The sequence below is a fragment of the Aquila chrysaetos genome, chromosome 8 (genome assembly GCF_900496995.4).
Source record: "Aquila chrysaetos chrysaetos chromosome 8, bAquChr1.4, whole genome shotgun sequence".
Classification (NCBI taxonomy): domain Eukaryota; kingdom Metazoa; phylum Chordata; class Aves; order Accipitriformes; family Accipitridae; genus Aquila; species Aquila chrysaetos.
The window spans coordinates 5,343,540-5,369,953 of record NC_044011.1 but is presented as its reverse complement, the minus strand read 5'-3'; the positions used below and the strand labels follow the sequence as shown (position 1 = coordinate 5,369,953).

Genomic DNA, 26,414 nt, shown 5'->3' with positions numbered 1-26,414 from the left:
TTTCATTGAGGGTCCACCCCAGCTCCAATACTCACCACGAGGTTCCCAATGACCATGACCATCATGAAGACGATGAGGCACATGGTCTGGCCAGCCACCTCCATGCAGTCCCACATGGTCTCAATCCACTCCCCGCAGAGGATGCGGAAGACGATGAGGAAAGAGTGGAAGAAGTCATTCATGTGCCAGCGGGGCAGCGTGCAGTCAAGGGAGATCTTGCACACACACTCTATGTAGCTCTTCCCAAAGAGCTGCATCCCCACCACGGCAAAGATGAAGACGATGATGGCCAGCACCAGCGTGAGGTTCCCCAGGGCGCCCACTGAGTTGCCGATGATCTTGATGAGCATGTTGAGGGTGGGCCAAGACTTGGCAAGCTTGAAAACCCTCAGCTACGAGGAGCAAGGAGAGAAGGTGTTGATTTGCCTGGGGTTTTCATTGCCCCAAGGTGTCAGCAAAGATGCGAAGCTGGGATTAGACCTTCATGTGGCAGTTTTATTAAGGCAGGAGGGATTAAACACCCAACTGCTTTGCAAAGAGCACACTCCAACTTTCCCAAATATTTAGCTTGACTGTCAGTGTTATCTTTAACAGGGGACAAGTTGGTGACTGCCATAAAGGAGGTTGAACCAGCATTCTCCACCCTGGTGGCAACTGCATCCAAAACCCCCAGGTACACCTTGACCCACGGCACGTACCAAGCGGAAGGAGCGGAGCACAGAGAGCCCTTGCACGTTGGCCAGGCCCAGCTCCACCAGGCTCAGGGTGACGATGATGCTGTCGAAGATGTTCCAGCCCTGCTGGAAATACTCGTAGGGATCCAGAGCAATGAGCTTCAGGACCATCTCTGCCGTGAAGATCCCCGTAAAGACCTGTGGGAGACAGCACCCTGTCACTTTGCTTGTAAGCCAGTCCTGAGCCTTGGTGTGGTGTGGGTAGCACCTCTCTTTTTTGGTGCATTCCCAAAGCATTTCATCCTGTTAGGTCCAGTCCAGTTGGGAACAAGCTCCCGAGCTGCTGCCCAGTGTGGCTTGTGAAGCCAGGCTGGGAGTACTGGTGACTGATTGCTTCTGGAGAGACACAAAGGTGTGTGTTGGCAGGTGGAAATTAAAAATAAAAGTTGCATTGGCAAAGGGCCCCCCTTTGAACAACTGCTGAATCACAGAGATTCCCAGCACTGGGAACTGGGCTGCTACTGGGACGCCCCTGCCCCTCCCCGAGCCCTGCGAAAGCTGATCCGGCTTTTACACATTACTCTTTTCCTGGGACTATAACGGCAATGTGCATTATCACGTTACTCCAGAGCGGAATTAGCAATGTGACAATTAGCATCCTTGATGCAATTTCATGACACAGCATGTGCAGTGTGGGCCCGGTGACAAATTTTGCCCTAGATGTGGATGGGAGGTCCTTGCCTCCGCTTTGCAGAAAGGCTTCTGCGCTGGCATCCCAGGGGATGCTCCCTGACATGCCCCTTTGCATGCCAGCCCATAAATTCCCCATTTTCTGCTCCTGCCAGCTGATCCCTGCTCTCTTCACTTACACCCTGGTCATCTGTCTGCCTGCAGCAAGATGAGCAGCAGGCGCTGCTGCTTTCGTCTTGGGCACAGGCAGGCAATGTGGGGGAAGACTGTGGCTCAGTGGGAGCTGCTTCTCCTGCTCCCATCCCTCCGTGGCCCTTCCCCAGCAAATCATCCCCATCCCCACCGGCATTGGGGTGTACATGCAGCCAGAAACCGCTGCTGGCACGAAGGAAAAGCTGGAACCGTCTTTGCAGTGTGACTGTGCTTTGAGCAACAGCCGATTAATCCCCTTGTATTTCCTGAATGAAACCAGAGACAAAGCAGCTATGTGCTGAGCGTCATCCTGCCCACCCAGGGTTTGGGCACCGGCATGTGTCACTCCAGTGCCCGTGCACAGAGAGGCCCTGGCAGGTGCTGGAGCAGGGCAAGGTGGCAGGAGAGCTCTCCCATCCATTAGCTGCATTTCCCAGAGCTACCAGGGGGCCCCCAGACTTGTCCCACCAGCAGATTGCATCCAGCTGAAAGCCATTTACCCTGAGCTCCAAGCAGGAGCAGCCACAGCTGGTTGCTAAATATGCCTATGAAATCAGGACAGCCCAGATTTGCAGTGATTTCACTGGGAAAACTCCGGATTATTATTTTTTTTTTCTAATGCTTCTAACATTGTTGCTTCTTGCTCAGTGGGGACCTGTTTGCTCCCAGAATCTGAAACGGCCCCTGCTCTGCCACGTGGCCACCCAGCATCGCGAGGACACCGTGGTGTCAGCCAGGGCTGGCAGCAGCTTGTACCTGACCCTGGGTTGCAATACAGAAGATGGCTCAGGACAGCTCTGCAAGGCCATGGCCACATTGGCATCACTGAGATGCACCAAGCAAGACAGAAGCTGCAGCGCAAGGGGAGTAGGGGATGCTGGATCCCACCCCTGTATCGCTTCCCTTGATCTGAGCCATCCTGGAGTCCAACCCATCACGGGGATGCTGTGATCAGACCCCTGCAGCACGTTTGCAGCAGCTCGATGTGTTTCCAGGCATGCACGCATGCATGCATGCTGTTCAGGTGACACAATCGCAGCAGGATGGTGGATGGTGTGGCTGCTGTGGCTCTAAACGGGGAAGGATGGGATGCCTGTAGCTGCCTACCAGGTTCCCCACGGACAGCACGTTCTCAAACTCCTCCGTCATGGGGTAATGCTCCATGGCCATGAAGAGTGTGTTGAGCACAATGCAGATGGTGATGCCCAGGTCCACGAAGGGGTCCATCACCACCAGCTTGACAAACTCCTTGACCTTCATCCACAGAGGACAGCAGTTCCAGACCAGAAACATGTGGGCAAATTTGTACCACCAGGATGGGCACTTCTGATGAGCTTCCTCCAGTTCTGAGGGCAGGAAAGAAAAATGACATCAGTGTAGGCTTATCCTGTCCTCCCCTCGGTGGGGCAAGTGCTAACCCACTAGAAGAGACCTCTCCTGAGGTCCTGAACCAGCCCTAGACCATCTATGAATTTAATATGAGGGCTAAAAGGAGGAGCCTTCCCATGCCCAGGCACAGTGGTGTTGCAGACCTTAGCCTCCAAACCAGAGAGGAATGGAAAGGCAGGTCAGTGAGGGAACTGTGGGTCCAATCCTGCTCTCAACACCTGGGCAGGATTTGAGGTGTCTCTGCCACGCTGAGATTGCAGGGACATCCAATGGAACTGCTTTGGGGTGGCCAGAGGGTTTTGTGCCCATTCTCGGTGAGGACAGGGCTGAGAAACCTGTTACTGCTGAGTCTGTGGTACTTTTTGCTGAAGTTGAGACAGCAGCTCTTAGGAAGCCACTCAACAGCTCTCAGTTGACTCTGGAGACTGCTGTAACAAATTGCAATCCAATTCATTTGCATGAGATATTGTATTATTGCCTCCAGGCATCATCCTAGCAAGTTAGGATGAAAAGCCTTGCTTGAGCATCACTGCAGTGCACTGACCCCATACGGAGACCCCAGGTCCAGAGTCATCCCTCGCATGGGGCTGGAGATGTGGGAGAGCCACTATCACCGGTGTGTGCCGAGCACCCCAAGCCCACCAACGCACAACAGTTGGGCTAAACCAGCTGGCACACACAGCCCTCACCCAGGCTGGGGAAGGACGTACCTTCCATAGTGTTGGAGATGACACTGATGGCGCTCCCCACCCTCTTCTCGAGGCCTGGCCCATCTTGGTTGCCCACAGTGAGGTGGTTGTGGTCTGATTTCTCCGGCTCATTGCTTGGGTTGCACTAGAAGAAGAGGAGGCCACAGGGGATGAATGCAGAGCACTGCAGGCTATTTAATGCACTTAAAGATAGAGCAGGCAGAAAAAAGGGCATGGTCTGGAGAGATGTTGGGGTGCAACATGGGTGGACTGCAGAAAGGCTTGTAGGAGCTGACCTACAACAAGCTGGGCACGAGCCTGTCTCTCCACTGGGGTTTACTGGGGTGGGCACCCTCAAGGGATGGCAGAGACAGAGCCGAGCACGTACATCAATCACCGTAGCGGACCGCTCCAGCTTGATCTTGGGGACCACTTGCCCGTTGCAGTCCTTTGCCTTGTCCTGATCGCTGTTCAGGTCCGAGTCGCGCTCCTTCTCGGCCATGCTGCTGGGCAGGGAACCGCTGCTGGATCGCTGGTCCTGCAACTGCAGCAACCCACGTCCCCATCACCCGCACGTCCGCAGCCATCGGGAGCTTCCCGCAATTGCTGCAGGGCACCAGGCTAAGGAGGAGGGGGAATTGAGCCCCAGGACCGTCCTGGGCAGGACTTTGTGACTCCGAAGTCTGCTGCTGCTGCAGGACCTGGGCAGCAAACTCAGATCCTCATGAGCAACAACGAGAGATAACAATTTGCAGTAGCTAAACAGGAGTTGCAAGCCTTTCCTTTTCACTTGCACACCCCACCGTAATAAGCTCTCTGTAACAGCAGATCTGTTCAAATTTGGTTAGGGTGAATAATTCATAAGGAAAAAACTATGCAAACCTTCTAATTCTTGTCTTGCAGGAAACTTCAATCTTTGAAACATGCTTTCATCCCAAATGGGAAAGAAGGAAAATCTTCAAGGCTCCTACTGAAATGCGATGGCCAAGATTTTTGAACTTGCACTGAATTTGTGACTGTTTGCATCAAAATTTAAATTTTTTTTCCCAAATGTTGTTTTATTAGATTTTCATTTGCACATTCAATCATTTCTTTTTTTTTTTTTCTTTCTGACACTGGTATTAATATTTGAAGTTTACTACACCCTCTGGTAGCATTAAGGATGCCACAGCGGAGTGGGAACCTCTCTGTTCCCACTGCATATCGCTGAGGTGCAACACGGTTTCCATGCTCGGTTGCTGGATATTAAATGGATCCGAGTGCCCGTTTCTAGTAGGAGCTTTGCCCTCAGTCTTATTCCCTCCATCTTCTCCATTTCTGTAGGTGACAATAAAGGAGTATCATCCCTTAATAAAGCCTTTGGGCAACTCACTGGTTAATTTGCTCAGGGAACTGGCCACAGCACCAGCTTTATGGCCAGCCCTGGAGTCCCCATCCCTTGGGCAGGGCTTGCTTAGACCCATCCTGCAAACAGCAGCAGCCAGATAAGAGCAAGCCACTTCCTCGGAGGATGTTGTGGCCCAGCATAGATAAGCAGCGAGAGATAGAAGCTCTAGAGAGAGGAAAACATTGTTTTGTGTTTCTCTCTACATGCAAGGAAGCTGGTCTTTTGCCCAGACTAACAGTCAGATTTGCAGGGATGTCCCTTGTGGACATTGCTGACATAGACCAAAGTGATGATTAGAGATGGAAAATAGCTGGGCTGCAGTATCAGACATCACAGAAGCTTTTGCCCATGTTTTTATAGGCATATTGTGCTGAAAAGAGACTCCCAAGGATGGGAAAGGGGCTAAGGTAACACCCCAGGACCACAATGGAGCAAATGTCTCTTGTCTAGACCATGCTTTTGCCAAGAAAGTTTGGACCAGATGATACTTGATGTCACTTCCAACCTGATATTCAGAGAATCATAGAATAGTTTGGGTTGGAAGGGATCTTTAAAGGTCATCTAGTCCAACCCCTCTGCAATGAGCAGGGACTTCTTCAACTAAATCAGGTTGTTCAGAGCCCCATCTAAGCTGAGCTGGAATGTTTCCAGGGATGGGGCATCTACCACCTCTCTGGGCAACATGTGTCCATGTTTCACCACCCTCATTGTAAAGAATTTCTTCCTTGTATCTAGTCTAAATCCACCCTCTTTTAGTTTAAAACCATTACCCCTTGTCCTATTGCAACAGGCCCTGCTAAAAAGTTTGTCCCCATCTTTCTTATAAGCCCCCTTTAGGTACTGGCAGGCTGCTATAAGGTCTCCCTGGAGCCTTCTCTTCTCCAGGCTGAACAACCCCAACTCTCCCAGCCTGTCTTCAGAGGAGAGGTGCTCCAGCCCTCTGATCATTTTTGTGGCCCTCCTCTGGACTCGCTCCAACAGGTCCATGTCTTTTCTGTGCTGAGGACCCCAGAGCTGGACACAGTACTGCAGGTGGGGTCTCACAAGAGCAGAGTAGAGGGGGAGAATCACCTCCCTTGACCTGCTGGCCATGCTGCTTTTGATACAGCCCAGGATATGGTTGGCTCTCTGGGCTATGAGCGCACATTGCCGGCTCATGTCCGGCTTTTCATCCACCAGTACCCCTAAGTCCTCCTCTACAGGGCTGCTCTCAATCCCTTCATCCCCCAGCCTGTATTGATACTGGGGGTTGCCCAGACCCAGGTGCAGGACCTTGCACTTGGCCTTGTTGAACCTCATGAGCCATGAGTTCACATGGGCCCACTTCTCGAGCTTGTCCAGGTCCCTCTGGAAGGCATCCCGTCCCTCAGGTGTGTCAACCGCACCACTCAGCTTGGCGTCATCTGCAAACTTGCTGAGGGTATTATACGATTCTATGAAATGGGTGGAAATCAGGCAGCTTCAGAGACCACTCATTTTGATACCAGCTCGTTTGACTGCAAACTCTCTGCAGCATCAGGCATGCATATCTGCTCGTGTGCTGGGGGACAGCAGTGAGACCAGATCCCGAGAGCTGTGCCTTGGCTCCTGCAAGGACACCAGGACTTCCCCAGGCAAGCCGCAGGGTCTCTCGAGCCCTCTCTTCTGTTTCCAGTCTTGGCCAAAAGGAAACGGTTTGCTAATGCATTTAGTTTTGCTGCAGCTGCCCTATCTTCCTTGAGTGCTTCTTTTGTACCCTGGTCATAATGTGCCTGTGCAGGCTCTCTGCCAGGTTTCCTGCTCTTGATGTGCTGCAGGAAGATATATTGTTAGTTCTGGTGCCTTTTATGCCTTGTTTCTCACCTCCTCTTTTCAAGCAATACCGCACCTCTGTGCTGCACCTCTCTGCTGCCTCCCAGTGCTCCCTGTGCTGGATTTTGGATGTGCAAATTAAATCTTTTCAGCCTTCTTTTTATCCCACCCAGGATAGTATCTCAACTTTATGATTCAGCTGTGACCTCCAAAATAGTTACTCAACTATTATCTTTGCTTACTATGGATCAAATGGGGCTTATTCCTGGATTATACATAGAGGCACCACCACACTTGTAGGTGCCTCCCCTTTTCCCCCCCTATTCCTAAGGTTCCTCATTTTGGCCCCCACATTTTCCACCAACCATCTTCTCTTGCTCCTCTTGATGCTTCTTCAGCTGCTCCATGAGCTGTTGAAATTCCTCCTCCTTCTGCTGCTCCTCCAGCATCGTGGCGTCATTTTGTTCTGCATAAGCCATGGCCACCACCGCGAGGATGAGGTTGATGAGGTAGAAGGAACCAAGAAATATAACCACCACGAAGAAGATCATGTATGTTTTCCCTGCTGCACGCAGTGTCTGTGGAAAGAGGAGGCACAGGCTGTCACACCACCTCAGCACAGTATCGCTTTGGTGATGCTTCCAATGAAAGGTCTTGCACCAGGGCACCCTCCCATTTGTGGGAGGAAGACACTATTTTGCTCCCATCTTCCCCAAGGGCTGGTCATTGCCCAGTTGACCTTCTTGCAGTCCACGGCACTGGGTTAGGACTTGTGTGAAACAGCCAGAAGTCTCGGCAAACCCAGCCATGCTGCTCTGTGCTGTCTGGTAGTCCGAGGGCTGCAAGCATGTATGGAGATGGGACCGATATTTCATCGGAGACTCGCTTTGCTGTGACAGGGGCTAACATCTCTCAGCTCCCAACTTCTCAGGTTTCACCCTTGGGCCAAGAGTGGCCCTTTTCTAACTCCAGATCTGGGCATAATCATTTCCAGAGCATGTCTGTAGCCTTTAGATGTAGGCTTGCTTTTATCTAAACAGTCTCTGGACCCAGGGTCAGCTGGGATTTTTATGGTGTCTGCAACTTCTCCGTAGAGGGTGACTCAATGCAGGAGACAAGTGACCTAGCTTTTCCCCCTTATCCCTTAGCTCAAGCCAAAGAAGTACTAGATATTCTTATAAATCCCCAATTTCCACAATACAGCTGACAGCACCACTGAAGCACACCTGGGCTTTGCCCTGGAAAATACACTGCACTGCTCAGGCTGGGGAACTGGATGGGACAATGCCCCATCTCTGCCGATCCCGGTTAGATCCATAAACCACAGGACAAGGTCCCACAGGGTTCCAGTCAAGTGACTTTTTACCTGTCCTAGACCTGGGGCAGCATTGAAACGAGAGAAGCATTTGCACAAGGATAAAAATTTGGTGCCTACCAGCTGGAAGAGGTTCTCCCAGTAGTCCTGCGTCATGAGGCGGAAGAGGGCCAGGAAAGCCCAGCTGAAGGTATCGTAGCTGGTGTAGCCGTAGTTCGGGTTCCTGCCCGCCTTCATGCACTGGTACCCTTCAGGGCACTTCCTACCAAAGGAGCCACAGGGGCAGCTGGCGTGAGACCCTGGTGCTGCCCCTCCTGCACCCGCAGCGAAACGCTCCATCCCTGGAGGTGCTGAGATGCTTCAGCAGAACCACCCCCATCCAAGCTGATATAGTCGGGATGCCCGGATTGCTACCGCCTTCCCCAAAGTTGATATAGTCAGGATGCCCGGACTGATACCCCCTCCAAGCTGATACAGTTGGGATTCCCAGACCATTGACCTGCAAAGCCATGTTCCCAGTCCCGATCCTGTCCCATCCCAAGCATCAGTGGTCCCACAGGCTCCGCTGGCTGCCTCGTCCCCTCCTGGGGAGCCAGAGGGGACGTCAGCCACCAGCGTGAGCTGCACTCACCCAGCATCGCTGCTGTTCCCGCAGAGCAGGGCGTCAAGTGCTCCCTCCAGAAAGTAGAAATTGGCTTTGCAGTTGGGGAAAGAGCAAGACATCAAAAAAAAAACCCCAAACAAAACAAAACACCAAACATTGATTTTTCAAATTCTTGGGAGCTCATCACTGTCAGGCAAATTCCCTGAATCCCAGTGCTGGGCACTGGGTTATCTCCTCTCTGCTGGCTTTGCTATTTGCATTGAACTACCTGGCACTAGCTCAGAGACCTCATGGCATTGTTTCACCAACCGAACTAGATGGTTCCCAAGCCCATCAAGAGCTCTGGAAACAGCCAGGTTGGCCAGGGTCAGGCTTGGCCTACCTTCTGGGAAGGTGGGTTAACATGTGGTCAAAGGACCACGGCTGGTCCGTTTTGCTGAGAAAAACGTACAAAATAGCAGGGCATTCCCAGGGAGCACTGAGCATGGGGGACTGCAGGAGTCCCCAGAAAGCCTGGGGAAATTGTCTGCTACTCCTCCATGGCCATCGCCTTCCTCTTGCTGCTCCCATCCCAACCAGCCCCTACCTGGTGGGGAAACCTACCCTGCTTACAGACCAGGGGTCCTTAAAGCTCCTCCTAACAGCTTGGGCACAGACCCAGAGCCACAGGAGCTGCGAAGCAGTGCCACCACAGGTCAGCTGTCCCCAGGGACACATAGATGAGCATCTGGAGACATCCACCCCGGGACATGGCAGGGGGCAGCTGGAGTCCATCCTGGGCATCACCTAGCACAGCCCTTCCAGGAGCCACACAGGGATTTCTGGAGCTTCCTCAAAGCATCTCCAGCTCTGCCTGGCTTCTTGCCACCAGGCTTTTATTTAACCTATGTGGGCTCATCGAGGAGATGTCCCACTTGTAAAACTCCAGGCGATATGTTTTTGGCCTGGCCCCAATAGCCGTTAACCTGAACGCATGGCTGCAGAGTGCTGTTGCTATTTGCACTGCACTCACTAGATCTTATGTATTGAATTTGCACCGCTACCAAGAAGCCTTCCTGTAATTAATGCCAGAGCTACTTGTACGGTTGGGCAAAGCAGCTCAGCTGAGACATAACCCGATCTTCTGCTGAGCTCTGTCGAGTGCCCTAAATGAGATGTGAAACATCCCTGTGGAGCATCCTGCCACTGTGCAGCTCTGCCAGGCAGATTTTCTGAGATTTTTACATTTCCATGGAGTTTAAAACCACAAAACCAAAGAACAAACAAAAAACCCACCACAATTTTTTGGGCCAAACTTGTTTCAAAGAAGTAGTAGGAAAGTAGTAAACTTGGAGACCTGTCCAAGGACCTGTGCTTGATCCCACCTCTCCCTCCTTCCTCTTCTGTTGGCTGTCACAGTGTCGCATGCTTGCAAGCAATCGTCACTGGACGCAGCAGTACTTGGGGAAGGACCTAGCTATGATGCAGTGAGAGTGGGTGAGAAATGTCATTCCTGCATCCTTCCACCCGAAGTCCCATCTGCTCCTGGAGGGTTTGGTCTCCCTGCTGTGACCAGCCAGATGGAGCAGCTGTTCACCAGTGCCCACCCCGATGGGGAGATTGTGCCCTCACGAAGCAAGTGGGAGAGATGGAGACACTGGTTTGTCCAGGCTTCCCATGGTGAAACCTTTCTGGAGGAGTTTAGCTTGCCCAGGTGGACTGCAATTTCCCTGGCAAGGAGGATTTGATCCCATCTGTCTATCCTGTGAGTATGCACAATCCCTGTTTCACCCACCGACCACATGTCCCTGCAAAGCACCTTGGCAAGAAGATCCATGCAAGCAAACCATCTGGGTCTGACAGGGATGAAGAGCAAGGAAACTGAGGAGCAAGCCAGGGTGATGGGCCAGCAGAGAAGGGGGTGCACGAGTGTTTACCTTCATCGTTGATGTAGGCCTCGAAATCAAAGGTGCTGTTGCTGGTGAAGTTGCCGGTGAAGTTGCTGGCAATGCCGTCGGTGAAGTTGCCATAGAGCATTGTGTTGGCCAACGCGTCGTTGTCCAGCCCCAAGTCCCCCAGCAGGGTGTCGTTGAGGGGGGGCCACCGCACGCACTTCTGCCGGAGGTTTCCCATGAAGAGCTGGAGACCGATTAGGGCGAACACACTCAGGCAGAAGACGGTGAGGATCATGACGTCTGAGAGCTTCTTCACCGACTGGATCAGAGCCCCAACGATCGTCTTCAGCCCTAGTGGGGAGGTGTCACTACTGAGCTAATTGCTTGTTTGCTAATTGTGGAGAACCTGCTGCGGTGCTCCCAAAAGATGCTGGATCTGGTGGGGACATGTGGTATCACCAAGTTCACCCCATGTGCTCAGACCCCCAGCTCTGTGCCCCATGTTGCATCCCAGCTGCCCCACACATTGCTGGGCAGCATAAATGCCTCCCCCAGAATTGTCACCTTTGGACCAGTGCCAGCCAAGCCTCCCCATGCCAACCTCAACCTGGGTATCACAAGCCAAAGCCCATCTCAGGCTGGCAGCCATGAATTCCTTTGGCTTTATGTTTTCCCCAAATACCAGTCGGGCCTTTTTTGGGCCAAGCCAGTAGAGTAGCCCACTTTGCTGCAGCACATGGAAATGCTATTTGCCATCCCAACTGGAAGATGCTGACCACTGCTCTCAGCTCCCGAAAAGCCTCCGTGGTTCAACACCCCCACATGCTGCTGCCCCATGGGTGGTTGGGAGCCCCCACGTACCCTCCAGCCTGATTCCTTCAAGCTGGAGAAACCCAAATGTGTCCGAGTGAAGGTGACGAAGCGACATCTGCATTAAGCATCAGGATTAACTCATCCATCCCCCCCAGCATCGCTGTTTCTTCCACAGAGGAGGCTTGCCCACAGATCCTCAGTGGGCTTTTCACATGGAGGATGTCATTCCTGTCACCCGAGGTCTACATGGATGATGGGTGATGCTGGGACATCCTGACATTGATCTTAAAAGCAGCTCTGAGCACAGAGCTTTCTCATGTAGAAGCAATTCTCCAAAGACACATGATTTTTAGCCCTGTCATCATGTTAGTTCTGCCCCCCCCCCCCCCCCCAAAAAAAAAAACCCTATTTAGGTAAAACCCTGTTCTCCAAGGGCTTGTCTAAGTTGGGAAACTGCTGAGGACAGCTGTTCTAAACCAGCTTATTTTTGCAACTGCTATTTCTGCAGAGCCTCTTGGGGGGATGTTATTCCAGAAAGAAGCAGCAGCTTATGTTTTGCTAAATGCAATTTTTAGCCTGTTTGATGGAGGCAAAAATCATTCAAATATGAACCCTAAAGATCTGGAAACTGCAGGGACACAAGAATTTATTCACCACAAGAAATTATCATTTTCAGTTCAATCTCATGCTTCTTCAAGGGGTCTGACCTATCATTTCTGTGAGCTTGCACTAGGTGGTACCAAAACAGGGTATTGAAATGGTATCAAACTTGGGAAACAGCCATCAGAGGTATTTGATAACATGCTCCTAACACTGCAGGCTGGATGTTTGGGGTGATGTTAAGCACTTGCCACATGGCTCTTGCACTAATACCCATTAAATATCTCAACCCTAGCACCAGAGCAGTCAGCAGTGGGGACAAAACTGAATTTATGGCTCCAAGGACCAAGCAAAATGTATTGGTTAATCGAGACCATAAACACAACGTGAGCACAAGCCCACTTAAGGCATCTCCAAGGAGCCCTAAAAACACCACATCTGGCTCATCAGGGGCTTTCCCTGGCCAAACAACTGAGTCAGCACAGCTAATTTCAAGACGTAAAATCAGCAGGACCTGACCCAAAAGCTGAAATAGGTGGAAAATTATTTATAAGTATCAAATACCTTATTTCCTCTGTTTTCTCTTAGAGCTGTCAAAAGAACAAGGAACTGCTGTGAACTGTGGGAAAACCTAAGCTTGAGGGAGGGGAAGATATGGAGAGGAGACCCCTTCTTTAAGTCCCACCTGGTATCACGGTGATGGTTTTCAAGGCACGGAGGACACGGAAGGTCCTGAGAGCAGAGATGTTCCCCAGGTCCACAAACTCGGTAATGTAGCTGCAGGACAGGAGAGGAAAGGGTTTTAACGGCTCTGCCAGGAACCCACCCCCCTGCTTCTCAGCCCTCCTCCCCAGGGTCATTCGCCCCCCGGGTGCAGTGGCCAGACCTCCTGTCCTCTCCCCATCCCACCAAACTCACGCCATGGAGATGACCATGAAGTCCAGCCAATTCCACGGGTCGCGCAGGAATGTGAAGTTGTCGATGCAGAAGCCTCTCGACAGTATCTTGATGAGGGACTCGAAGGTGTATATCCCAGTGAAGGCGTATCTGAAATGGGAACGGTGACTCAGGGGATGCTCACCGAGGTCCAAGGGGCAGCTCAGGATGAGGTTTTGTCCACCCCTGCCAGTGGGACCATCTTGGGGAGCTGAGTTTGGGGGTTCACAGTCACAGGCTGCTGGGTTCCTCGTAAGGCAAGTTGGGACATCTTGAGGTACCAATCCCTTTGATGACTATTCTGCAACACCTCTGATCCCTGCTGATGTCCCGCCACCATCATGCTCTCTGTAAAACCCTGCTGAGACCTGATTGTGCAGAACCACAGCAGAAAATGCTGGATTCCCCTTCTCACCTGGGGCTGGTTGTCCATGCTCTTTGGACTCGTGGGTCTGCTCAGCCTCTCCAGACTATCAGTGCTGACCCGACCTGACCCAGCCTGCTCTGCAGTGGTCTGCTGTCACAAGGACCCCACCAGATTTTGGGCAGCTCTGAAACACTCCTACTCTTTGCAATGCTTAATGCAGAGCGCGGACATCCCTTCTGAGATCAAGAGGGCCACCAGCATCTCCCAATGACATCTCTCCTCCTCTGAAGGGTGCCTGGATCCCAACACTCCTCTCAGCCTTGGTCCTGTCCCTCCTGAGGATGGTCCCCATGGCTGGGGGAGGTCGTGGGAGGCACGGACTTACTCCACGTTCTTGGACCATGCCGGGGGGTTGCTCATTGTCATAAACACACAGTTGGTTAAAATCGTGATCATGATGAACATGCTGAACAATTTAAAACTTGGTCAAGGAGAAATGCTGTGGCTGTTGCCTAGATTCCCCCCTTCACATGGTTATGAAGGCAAGCACCCCTACTCTTGTCCTGACTCCCACCTTGGTCCCATGCCCTGACCTGCTTCTCCTGCAGCTCTCTCCTGGCTCAGTTCTGTGCTCCCATGCATGGTCCTGGCCCCTGCCCTCCCCTTCTGCTCCCTTCCCCATCTCCGTGGTGCTGGGTCTGCCTCCCTTCTTGTCCCCTGTGCTCCTTCCTCTCCATCACCCCAGGATACAACTTTCCCCACTTGTCTGATCCCTCTGCCCCTCTTTTTCCTCCTACCTCCTGGCCACCACCCCCTGCTGCCACCAGAGCTCTGCTGGGATCACTTCCCACCCATCCTAGTGCCCCTCTTGCTCTTGGCATCCTTTCCTGTCTTTCCATCTCTGCTTGTCTCACACCAAAAGCCCCAGCACTGCCCAAGTTGCCTCTTTCCCTGTACCCCAATGTCCCGGTTCCTCTGCCTTCCCTCTCCCAAAGCATCCTTTGAGCTCCCCAATTCGCCCACTTCCCAGATGGGACAGGATCCCCTGATCTGTAATAATTTTCTTTCCTTTCCGAGTCTCTCCAGACCTCAGAGGCCTTGTACCTCTTCCTAGGAAGCTCTACCACTTAGGTTTCTTCCCTTCTCCAATCAAACTGATTCCTCCCTTCTCCAACCAAGACTGACCTCTTGGTGCCACCAAGGTGCCCAAAGCCTTCAAGCACCCACTCCTTGGGAAGGGACCAAAGCACTGGGATGGCTGGGCAGCGGGTCCTGGCCATGGTGGGGGCCAGCCCAGGAAATTTGCTCGCCACACCATCATGAAACACTTCTCTCAGCCCTCTCCCAGGACTGTTTGCACTCTGACCATCAGGGTTTGACCTGCCAATGGAGCAGCATCACAGAGGGCAAGGATATGAATGGACAAGCACTTTGATGGCTCCTCTGCGGATGGGGTGGAAGGGCCCCAGCAGGTAGAGGGCAGGGGTCGCCGAGAAGCGGAAGATGGACTTCCCTTTGTTGAGGACTATGAACGTCTGTGGAGAAAAGAAAGGAGGGAGATAGGTTAGCCCTTCTGCACACCCCCGAAACACCCACAGATCAAGTGCTGCCATTAGAGGTGAGACCTCTATGTGTGCTTTGGATCTCCAAAGGCTTGTGACTGCCAAGGAACAGATGCTCTGCTTTGGAGGAGAAGCAACCACAGTAGTTTGGGGCTACGGATCACCAAGATGGGCTCAGATGAGACCCTGGGGCATGGTGGAAAGAAGAGGAGGTCCATGCTTTGGTCTTTTTCTTGGGATTTACATGTAATGCCAAGTCTACCCATGGGCTAAGCTCTGCCCCTCACCTTCTTATCCTTGTAGAAAGGGTCCAGGTCCTCCAGGGGGGTCCCGATGAGCTCCAGCGGTGGGTCACCATAGATAAGGGGCAGGTTCTTGCCAGCTTCCAGGTCGCTCCTGGGCTTGATCTCTTCTTCCTCAGGCAGCTCCACGTGCTGCCGCTTTACCTTGAGTGCCTCTGCCTCCGCGATGCGCTGCTTGATGGCAGCCAGTGAGGCGGGGGTGAAGGGGCGGAGGTTCTCGGGGCCCGGGATGTGCGGCAGGCCGGCCATCCTCTCATTCTGCTCCCAGGACGCCTGCGCCCAGCCTGCTGGGGAGACGAGGGCTGAGAAGGCAATGCCAGCTGGTGCCATTTTGGGGCATTTTTGCTCAGCCCTTGAAGCCAGGTGATGGCAGGATCTTGGTGAGTTTTTGCAAACGAGTTTATTGCAGAACTATTGAACTGGCAAGAAAGATTATTATGCATGGATCGCTTGCAGACGGAGCACGCTGTGTGCTCCTTCTCCTCCCAGACCCCCATTCACCCTCCGATCAAAAAGCACCGTCAGGTTGAGCACCATATGAGCTGAGCAGTTGGTGTCCCTGGCACCAGCTGGCTGTTGTTAGACACGCAATTTCACAACCTAGACAGGGTTGTTCAACAAAACAAAACACCTTTGGCATCAGCGGCACCGCTCTAGCTGTCTCCCCTTTGCAATATGCTGCAAGGCATGGGCAGCTTTCCTCCTGCACCTTGTGTGAGCAACATACAGTGCTCAAAGCAAGAGGTTCCTCAGCCAGAGGAGCTCGGTCCTGCAGGATCAGTGGCCCATTTCACAGCACCCGTCCATCGGAAACACGAGTAACCTGCAGTGGTTACTCTGCAGTGCTGGATGGCTCTGCTCCTGAGAGAAAGGGGTTAAAGTCTTATCTTGAGCCAAAAAGCGAGGCAATAATGGCACTTTCTAATTTTACGGAGATCAGGATGACTCCCCAGACAGGAATAGAATGGACCATTTGGGAGAGATAAGGGTGGCTCCACTGAGCAGCAGAACAACAGAAATGGTTGGAGAGAGCAAAGTGGGGATGAGCTGGGTGGTTGCACCCAGAGGAACAGGCTGCCATGCCCTCAGCAAGGCCGAAACACCTGGAAAAGGCTTCCTAGACACCAGAAAGGTTCTTGCTTTGCATCACCTTGCCTCTGCTTTGCCTCGATATCTGTTCAACCCATAAACACCAGCCTGTGTCAGATGAGCCATAACACTTGATCCTGCTTTGCAGGGATACTGGGATATCTGGGCCTCACCCTCCCCAAAATGAGCATCCCACTGGCAGGCAGTGACTCCTCCATGCACCAAAACTTTCTGTGATGCTGCTGAGCACTTGCTTCCGAAAAAGCTATAGGCTCAAAACTCCTCACAGACCCAGGCCTGTCATGCTGAGAGCTGGAAACCTTCAGCCCTTTGTAATTAAGGAGAACTGGACATTTATAGCTAGCCCTGATGGGAAGAGAGTCTCTGGGTGCATAACAGTATCGACACATTCCCATGGTGATTATAAAACCAAGTGATAAAAGCAAAGGGAGGTATTGATTTTGAGTAGTGCAGGATAACTGCATTTTAGAAGCCACCACGCTCCCTCACTATCACCGCTGAATTGAATCTCGGTGTGCAAAATGGATGTTCTCCTGCCAAGGGCAGGCAATCCCCACAGCAGCACATCTTTGTGGGGGTATTACTGCTCACCCCCCGTTGCATCCAATCCCAGGGATGAAGCAGGGACTGGCCCCCAGCTGCAACGTCTCTTAGGCAGAGACCACCTTCATCACAGTGTTCGAACAGCCCCTTCGTGGCTCCAGCACCAGGGCTTCGATGCACGTTCAAAATGCAGCTGGTAGAGGGATGGGAGCAACTTGTTGCCTTTTGGAACAGGGCAACCTTTAAAAAAAAAAATAATCAAATTACAAGAGCACCAATTTTTGTATTTAAACCTATTTTAGAAGAGGGAGGGTTTTGTCCTAGCTGAACAGGGTTATCTAATAAGATAAACCGAGTCACATCACTGCAAAGTGGAGTCGTCTAGCACTGCCCACAGCCCGGCTTGTGGCCCAAACCGCTGCAAAACAGAGCCCGGAGCAGCTACCCCAGAGGGGCACAGCCCCATCTCACCCCAGGCCTGCTGGACCCCAAAGGTGGCACCTCACCAAAGCAAGCAAAAAAAGGAATTTTTGCCACCACATGTCTCTGCGAGGGTACTGTGCCCATGGCAGCAGGTCAGTAGGTTACCACTGTTGCTTCTTCTCATCCAGAGTTATTCTGGATTTACCCCTATTTCATGCTCTACTTGAGCAGCTCTGGAAACCTGCCCTTTGCATTGCCTTGATACAAGTGGCCTCAAAGCTCAAGCCAAAAGCACTGGGCTGTGTCTGTCTCTATTGCCCCGAGTCCCACCAGGGATGCACTGATGCATGTTCAAGCAGGACCCACAGCACCCATGGGGGGGACCAACCCACCCCATCTCCTGCGGACTCTGAGGACTCACAGGACCTTGCTGGTCTAGGCAGCCTCAATTGCCCTGGAACCAGGGTTTTGCAGAGCTGTTAGGACAAGCCTGCTTTACAGACCATGCCAGCGCTCTGTAGGGCTCCAGCCCCTTCAGCAGCACGCTGCTCTCCAAGGCTTCGGTGCACCGGGTGCTGCATGGTCCACGTCTTCCCTGGAGCCTCCCGCTGGGTTCTTCCCCTCCAAACCCCCAGCAACGCCCCGTCCCCGCTCACTGCACCCAGCCTGCGGTCCCAGCCGAGGTGGCCGTGCCTCCAGCTGCCACCAGCGATCACCGCAGGAGTCAAGTTTCTGCAGCCCCATGACTCTGCTCATTCCTCCCCCTGGCAGGAGCGAGCGCAGGAGGGGAGCTCAAGCAAACAGCACCAGCTTTGCTTTCGGCCCGTATCTCCTCTTCCTCGGCTGAAGCCACGCTGATCCGGCTGCCAGTGGAGCAGCCCCTGGCAGCACCAGGCATGGGGCTTGCAGCCACAGGGGAAGATGCTGGGGGTTGGCACCGCTGCCCAAGGCTAAGCAGGGGGTCCTCAAAGGAGATGTTGCCCTGGGCATGGAAATGCTTTGTTGCTTTTTGGGGTCTTTTGCAGCATCTGCTCCTGCTCTGACCACTTTGTGGCCACCCAGAGATAGTGGATGACCCCAGGGAGGAGGATCAGGACTTAAGCCTATGTCCAGCTCCTGCACACCGCAGCCATCAGCATCACTGGTTCATCACTCAAAAGAAAAGGAGCCAAGAGCCAAACACAGACTCTGCAGGGGGCTCAGCCCAACACCCCTCTCCCCCAGTGAGCCCAGTTCCCACACCAGTGTGTGTGTGGGAGACAGCGTGGGGGACACAGCCAGGTCCCACCACCCCAAGTGAAGTGTCTCACTGTGGGACCAGCCACCCCCAGCTGCTGGGACAGGGTGAACAGCCCCTCTGCTCCCAGCGTGGCACATCCTGGCACATTTATAGCAGCTGCTATAAATAACCGAGATCAAACTCTTTGCGCCTCCGATAGGTAAAAGCAGTTTGGGCGCAGCAACAGGTGCTGCCTCAGGCACAAATCACCCCCACCGTCCCGTGGGGCTCAGCCCCAGCTCTCCCCAAGAGCTGGGTCCCCCCAGAGTCCCTTATTAAAGGCAGATTCTTGCCCCATCAGCTTTCCTACTAAGAAATCAGTCACTTAAAATGTCTCTGCAAAGCTCTGATCTGCTATTTATTGCCGCCTTAAATTATGGACTCCCAGCTAAGCTGGATAACTTCTTTTTATTGTGACACACTTGAGCTGTTGCTTTTGGACTGCCCGTGTCCAACACCTTGGCATGCCATGGATGAGCATCTCACCCTCCCAGTTCAGTATCAGCAATTACCAGCAGGCAACTGGGAGCAGCTCCCTGCTCAGGAGTGCATGGCCTTCACTTTGGTAGAAATTCAGTTTCCTCTGATATTTTTGCTACTCTGTGGCCACACGAATGAATCACCCTCCAAAATAACCTGAGTGGTTTGGAAACTACCAGAGACGCTGCGTAATAGGTTCTGTATAATCAGGAGAGACAGAAGTGTGACAGGGTCCTGTCTGAGACTACTTGGAAAGGCACCCCATCCAGAACTGGCACTTCATCCCTGCATAGAAAATAACCTCCTGTGGGCTGAGGAAGGGGGGGAAGGACTTTCTTGGCTGCTGCATACAGACGTGTGGCTGTGGGGGACACTGGGTGGCCGGGGGCCTCCCCCCATCCTGCTGACCCATGCAGATCCAGGGCTCTGCTCCTCCCTTCCTAGGACATTGCTCTGGGAGAGCATCTGCAAACCTGGAGTCCCCCAGCCTGGTAAGTCAAGAGAGATGTACTTGTTCCCCCACCATACTCAGGGCTGGGTTAACAAAGACAGATATGACGGGGGTGTCTCAAGTGAAGACACGCTGCTCCTGAGAGATCTTGGCTCTACAGATACCCAGAATGTGGGAGACAGCAGTGGGACCCTCTGAGTATCTGCAATATTGCAGCAAGACCATCGAACACATCTTGAGGAGCTGCCCTTACCCAGCTGTAAACCTGCCCTTCAAGATTCACCCTCTTAACAGGAAACACTCTGGAAAGACCCCAGAGGAGACTGATATGTACACAAGTCCAAGACAGAATACAACCTAAATGGTCATCAGCAAGTGTAAATCAGCATCACTCACCAAGATACAGCAGAGCCAGGTGATGCTCAGCCAAGCACTCGCAGTGCACAGCACAGAGGGGAATCTCTACAGCAGGGATTAGCATGGAAACAAGGACTTCACGCACCAAAGCCAGCAAGCAGCCAGCTCTGGGAGAGCCGGTGCCAAGGAGCCCAGAGTCGGCCCACATGCTTGTAGCTCCGAGAAGTTAACGCTGGGGGAGATAAGCCAGCACCCAGCAGCTTAAGAGCTCTGGAAAGCAGACCCTGTTGCACATGCAGCCTAAACCCATCACAGCACACGGAAAACACAATCCTATAGCACCCCCTCCTTGCTACCTGCACCCCAACTCCTCCTGGAACACACCACTTCCACCCAAACCAGCACCCAGAGGCTGACTGCGCACAGGACAACCCAACCTTCCCCAACCCTCACTTATTTATCCCCATGAGGACACCCAGGGTGGGGCAGGATGGTGCAATGGGGACCAGCTGGGACCGCAGGGTTTGGGGATGAGTCACAGCTCAGTGATGGGTTCTCAGTCACGTGCATCCCAAGTGCTGCTGCAAACACCATCATCCTCGGCGCTGCCATCTCGCTCGCCCAGGAGGACCCCCGGGGCCACAACATGGGTCTCATTCTCCCAACCCTGCTGCATGCCCCGTGAAGTCCCCTCTCCACCCCTGCATGCGTTAAATAGGTTTTAAAAAACCAAAATCGCGTGTGCTAAGAGACCCGCTGCCAGGAGAACATGTAGTTGGTTCAAACCCGGCCCAAGGGCATGGACACTCGGTGCGGTCAGGACGGCATTTATACGCCTATGGAGCACAGGGAGCTTATGGCGAGGATTAAATACCACGGTCCTTATACCCTCTGCATTTCCCACTTCTCTACACCCGACTGCTCACCCCCAGGGGTGGGACCATGGGGGAAAGGAGAAGGAGCAGGGCCAAATCCTGCCACCGCACCCGGCAGGGCAGAGGGATCCCAAACAGCTCCAAACCCCAGCTGGTGCAGGCTGCGACGCAGGAGATGATGTCAGCCCTGTGCTGCGGCGGTGGTGCCATCCACTGCCGTGGGTTTTGTTCGAGCTTCAGGATATTTGTGATTTTCTTTGTGATGCTTGAGTGTACGGGGTGACGCGGTGCTTTGTTGTAAAGTCTGATGGTTGCAGAAAAAAATCCTTCCGGCATGGTCCTTGGGATGTCACAGCTTGAAAAAGTCCTACGGGGTGTTTCTTTCCTACAGTATTTTCCCTGAGTTTTGGAAAAAAGTGGGAATATTGAAGAAATCTAATGTGAAATGTTTTTCTTCTGCCCACAAATAGCACAGGGGGTGGAGAGATTTGCTTTAAGTCATGCACATGGGTGATTTACCAGCATGCTGAGCAGGGCCCAGAGCTGCATTAGCATTTCTGAGATTATATGAGTTTCTAGAAGTAACTAGGATAAACACCCTTCAGTTGTGCCAGACAAAATTAGCCATTTTATAAACAAGTTTATGTCTCTTTCTGTAACATGATAATGTGCTATTTAAGAGTCTGGTGTTTACTATCCCCAGATATATTGTCATCCCTTAATGCTTTGCTGTAACTACATTACAAAGACTATCTGGAAAGATATGTGAAGTCTCCAAAATTTTCTTTTGCAAACAAATGCCTCTTATGACACTGCTGTGGGACGCTGGATCTCCACCACCGCGGAGGTTCTCAGCCCACCATAAACTCGCTCTGTTTTTGGGCTGCCCTGTTTTCAAGGCAGGTGGTGCTAAGTTTTCACGAAAAGAAAGTAACACCAATAAAAAAAATAAGAGAGTCACCCCAATCCTTTTCCCACTCTATTTTCAAATAGCAGTGGGCTTGGAAGACTTGGAGAGCGAGAAAAAAATTAATTCTTCATTTTCCAGCATTATCCTTTGAATTTCTGAGTTTTTTAAGCGCTCGGCTGGGTAAGTCCCATGGGCTATGCGGCTCAAACACCAGCCTCTTGCCCGCCAAGCCCAGTGAGCACCACTGGCTCCTGTTAGCGACACGTCCTCCCATGCCGACTCCTGTCACCACTGTGGTTTTTTACCCTCCTCTGGGTGTGTTTTGTTCCTTTGCCTGAAGTGTGGCCCAAGCCAACTGTACCGGCAGGAATGCGGGATGCTTCCAAGCAGCATCCGTCATTCCGGGGAGTCGGATGAAGCTATGCTGCCTGCAATTTGCCCGATACTGAGCAAAGGCGATGGTCTGTTGAAAGCCCTTGGAAAACAATGCCAGAGCAAGCCCAGCGCTGGTGGATGCTTTTCCCAGCCGGACCAGGGGGACTGAGATGCTGCAGCAAGTTCATGCTCTTCAGGTGCCATCATGGTCCCTCAGGGTGGTCCAGACCAGCCAAGGTCACTCACTGCGTGTTACCCACAGGCCACCCACAGCAACAGCGATGCCGCTATGGTTGTACGGGCCAAAAGCAAAAGTGCATGCTTGATTTTAAGCGCACGTTGAATGAGTTCACTGCTATGGAATGATGCTGCTCTGCTCCTTTCTGCCTGCTAGATGCTGCCTTTCTCGGGCAGACCAAGAGGTCTCCAAACGCTCTCCAGCCTCTTTCCTGGCAGCAGCCAACCCCCCCCCCCCGCCCCGCCTTGCGATGCACTTTGGGACAAGGACACCCGCGAGCCGAGCGCTGTGCCGGCAGTTGGGGGATTTACACTGAGGAGGAGAAGGACGTGATGCACAATCCCGTGTTTCACGGTACGTTGCAGCAGCACCTTCAGCGGGGCCCCAGCCGCGATGGGTGCCCTGCACGTGCCAAACAAGATGCTGCTCCCTGGCCCTAGCTCCTTGCAAAGACACAGCCGAGCCCGTGTCATCGCTGGCTTCCTTTGGAGATCCAAATCCTTAACGCTGAACATGCTAAGAGGGCACCAGCCTCCCCCTGGGACATAAACCGCTAACCGCCCAAAAATACGTGCCCTGCAGAAGTGCCTCCACTCCTGCCACCAGCATCATAAGTCGCGTGGAAATTAATTTCATGCAATTCACCGATTGTTATTGTCCTGAATTTACTTGAACTCTGGCACTTCAATGCCCGTTTGCCCGCAGCCCTACCAAGGGTACCTCGATGTGCTTGAAGGCGGGGGTGAGATACATAGGCTGGAAGCTGTGAAGTCCTCAGATACTCTCCCGGGCCACAGATGGAAATAGGAGGTTGCAACATCCTGCAGCAACGCGCTAACCCCCTCCTGCCTGGAGCCGGGGGATGCAGCGGCGGGGGGGTACCACCCCATGCCCACCTCCTTTCCATCCCGCTGTCCCTCCTGAGCCCCGGGAAGGGATTGCTGGAAAGGGGACACCGGGACGAATGGCTGCTTGGGTTTATTTTGAGGGGGTTTTGGCCACGGTGGAGGCTCAAGCAGGTGGGGAAGGGTTAAAGCGGGGACCCTGTGCTTGCCCACTGCCCACTGCCTGCACTCGGGTGTCATCCAAAGCTCCTGCTCCTCCCTGCCAGCAGCTCTCATGTCAGGCTTAGAAAAGATCTGAGCGGTGCTGCGAAGGCAGCGGGGACAGCGTGGGGGAAGGGAGGATGGCGTGGGGCTGTAATGACCTGCTATCCCAGACTCCGAGGACGTGGGGGGCAGTGACGCAGCCACCTCCAAGGGATGCCAGGAGAGATGCAGCCCCACCGGCTCACATAGGGATCACCAACGAGCAGCACTGGGAGCAGGTCCCGGACCTGATGCTCCCATGGGATTGGCAATATCGGGGCCCTTGCAGCATCCCAAAGCTGGAGAATGCCCATTTTCCCATCACAGCCTCTGCACCCCAATACCCCATACCGGACACCCTGCAAACCACGACCAACACGGGGCACCTGCAGCCATCACAGCCCTCCTTATGCCCAGCTCCAGGCGCTGAGCCCCACACCTCCACTCTTGCCCTCCAGCTCCCAAGGGATCTTATGCAAATCCACTTGGATCTGGAGAAGGGGGACTCGAAGCCGAGATGTTCCCAAGGGCTGTATAAATAACCAAGGAGGGAGGCAGCTGGACAGACAGGCACAGAGACTGAGCACCCTTCCTGGCATCTCTGGAGCTATAGCTGGGGTCTTTGCTCCCATAAATCCCCAAAGCATCCACCACACTCTCCCCGTTCCTCCCCTCCATGTAAATGAACTTATTAGTCCAACCTTCCAGACACAGAAATGATGCTGGATGGCTCATCATTACCTGCTGCCGCTTGCTTTCCTACCCCCAAATCCAGCAAGTTCCACCGAGTGAAGATGGAGCTGCCCGAGGGCTCCACAGGGCCCTTTTGCCCTGACTGATGGTCACCAGACCCTTATACACACACCAGAAAATAGAAAATGTTATTTAAATATTAGCACAGTCAAGTCAAGGCAGGACGCCGTGTTCTTTAACCAGTTCCTGTAAATATGCCCTTTCCCTCCTGAACCAGTGTAACACCAGGCATTTTCCTAGCAAGGACTAGAGGAGGCAGCTCCCGCGCTCAACGCATCAATCCATCAGCTACATGTGCAGGATCTCCCCTGTATAACAGGACAGATAGGGGTGTCCCGCTGTCCCCAGGGTTTTATGGAATTGTTGCCCCTTGTCGACATCTGCTGTTAAATCTTTTGCAGTGTGTTTTGCTCGCTGCATGCCCAGGCTGATCCCTCGCATCTCTGTCAGCAGCGGTGAGGGCAGGGGAAGAAATGCTTGCGCTTATCTGCAAACTTCGCTCTGCAACTCAGCACTGGCTCTGGGGACCGAGAGAGTAGCGATGCAGGATCTGGCCGAGAGGGATGGTTGCTGTTGCGAGGGATGGGGGGACCGGGGTGGCTGATTGCCTCTGGATAAACCCCGAAATGGCACTGGGGGTGCAAAGCGGTCCCTGCACGCACAGCGAGTGGTGGGAGCTTTGCACAGCTCTGTGCACCCACTACAGGCACGTGAGGGGATTCAGCACCCAAAAAAAGAGCCAAATCCCACCCTGGCACTGCCTGTTTCTCCACTGCCCATGGGGGATCCGAGCTCTGAACCCCACATTGGGCTGACCCTGCCTCCCCAGCACCCCAAAGCTGTTGGCTGTGCGTGCGCACCCCACGGCCCCCGTGTGCGAATGGGGAAATGACGGCCTCCCACCTCCATGTCCCCCCTCGTCACCGCTGTTTCAGCACGGCAGAGGGGTCCCACCTCCTCCCCCTCTCCCCATGGGGGTCCCTCCCTGCTCCCCCACAGGGGACAGGGGCTCTGCGGGGACAGGCGCCTTCTTGAAAGGAGACACTGTGAAGCCACCCCGCAGACCTTTCCTGCAACCTTGGCTTGGCCAAGCTGAGGTTTATATTTAGATCTCCAGGAGGAGAAGCCAGGAGAAAGGCGACTTGTGCCTTTTAAGCCCTGCCTGTAGCTCCCTTCCTCCGAGTGGGAAGGTGGCTCAGAAACTGGTTGCCCGTCACATCCCCCGCCGTCCCCTCTCATCCCAGCGGCAGGTCCATGGCCACCGAGGGTCCGGTGGCTGCTGGCACCCGTGTCCCCACGCCCTGCCTGCACCTTTGCAGGGACTTTCTCCCCCCGTCCCGGGCTGTTTTCCACGCGGGGGAGTCTGGCGGGTGCCTACAGCCCTAAACACCACCCCAGCGACCGCGGGGGCTGTCCTGCTCCCATCCACCTCCGGCGCTCGGACGGTGAAGCCCCCGGCATTTCTTGCACCGCTCCGGGCACAGCGAGAATGACAAACCCGGGGACATCCAAGACCCCGTAGACCCTGCCCGGTGGCCTGACATCAGCCCAGGGCTGAACCCAGTACTTACTGTTGGGTGGAGAGAGCAAAATCCCAAGGAGAGACCTTTTAGGGCCAGAATTTCCCTCTCCTTCGACTCCTGGAGGCTTTGGCTCAGCGAGTGCCTGTTGGCAGAGCAGCTGCTGCTGCTGTCAGATGGTCATGAGTGAAACCTGAGGACATGCGGGGTCCTTCAGGTAGCCTCGGCCCCGTCTCAGCTGTGGCATTCGTCCCCCGCCGCGCCAATCATGGGGCTGGCGGCGCCTGCAACCCCCGCGGCCGCATCGCCCAGCGCTCCCGGGGTCCCGCGGTCACGGACCCCCCCCGCGCCGCGGCCACCCCGGCCATGCTCTGAGCCCGGGGGACGCGGCCACCCGGGGCGAGCGCGGCGGTGGAGGAGGGCGTCCCAGATGTTGAGGTGGCTTTGGCACCAAATGGGACGTGGGGAGGTGGAGGGGAGGTGGGAAGGGACCCTGGCCAGCACCTCCCCATCTATATGTCCCAGAAGTGACACGCAATTGGAAAGAGCAGCGGGACAACTGCGAGGGTGGGGGGGGGAGTCGGTGCCAACCCCGCTGCCAACGTCGTCTCCGAGCCGGTGGCTCTTTGGGAGTGTTATTCTTGTCGTGCAGCACCCAGCACTGGCCGCGGCTCCTCCTCTTGCTTGCAAGCGAGGGGTGTCTGTCATTTCTGCTTTGTTCCCCCCCCGCCGCCCGCCCTCAGCTGCCGCCCAATTTTGCACCAGCACCACGTTTCTTTGCACACCCGGAGCATCCGATGGCCAGGACGACCAGCAGCTGTGCAGGG

At 53.8% G+C, this 26,414-nt stretch overlaps 1 protein-coding gene across 5 annotated transcripts in view; it reads right to left on the bottom strand.

The window, feature by feature from the left end:
* SCN4A (sodium voltage-gated channel alpha subunit 4) overlaps nucleotides 1-26,414 on the bottom strand; it is a 47,485-nt gene that overhangs the window by 19,025 nt on the left and 2,046 nt on the right. The window contains exons 1-15 of one of the 5 annotated variants that reach the window (XM_030023207.2): nucleotides 25,639-25,903; nucleotides 15,171-15,469; nucleotides 14,738-14,856; nucleotides 13,707-13,796; nucleotides 12,937-13,065; nucleotides 12,704-12,795; nucleotides 10,648-10,956; nucleotides 8,759-8,822; nucleotides 8,248-8,389; nucleotides 7,178-7,390; nucleotides 4,023-4,178; nucleotides 3,656-3,779; nucleotides 2,664-2,902; nucleotides 699-872; nucleotides 36-392 (exon numbers count right to left, since the gene is read on the bottom strand). In XM_030023207.2, coding sequence (XP_029879067.1) covers nucleotides 36-392; nucleotides 699-872; nucleotides 2,664-2,902; nucleotides 3,656-3,779; nucleotides 4,023-4,178; nucleotides 7,178-7,390; nucleotides 8,248-8,389; nucleotides 8,759-8,822; nucleotides 10,648-10,956; nucleotides 12,704-12,795; nucleotides 12,937-13,065; nucleotides 13,707-13,796; nucleotides 14,738-14,856; nucleotides 15,171-15,434 — 2,472 coding nt within the window. In that variant the 5' untranslated portion in view covers nucleotides 15,435-15,469; nucleotides 25,639-25,903. Of the gene's footprint in view, nucleotides 1-35; nucleotides 393-698; nucleotides 873-2,663; nucleotides 2,903-3,655; nucleotides 3,780-4,022; nucleotides 4,179-7,177; nucleotides 7,391-8,247; nucleotides 8,390-8,758; nucleotides 8,823-10,647; nucleotides 10,957-12,703; nucleotides 12,796-12,936; nucleotides 13,066-13,706; nucleotides 13,797-14,737; nucleotides 14,857-15,170; nucleotides 15,473-24,055; nucleotides 24,136-25,638; nucleotides 25,904-26,414 lie in introns of those variants that run through there. The other 4 variants (XM_030023208.2, XM_030023204.2, XM_030023206.2 and 1 more) reach the window with 4 other exon arrangements.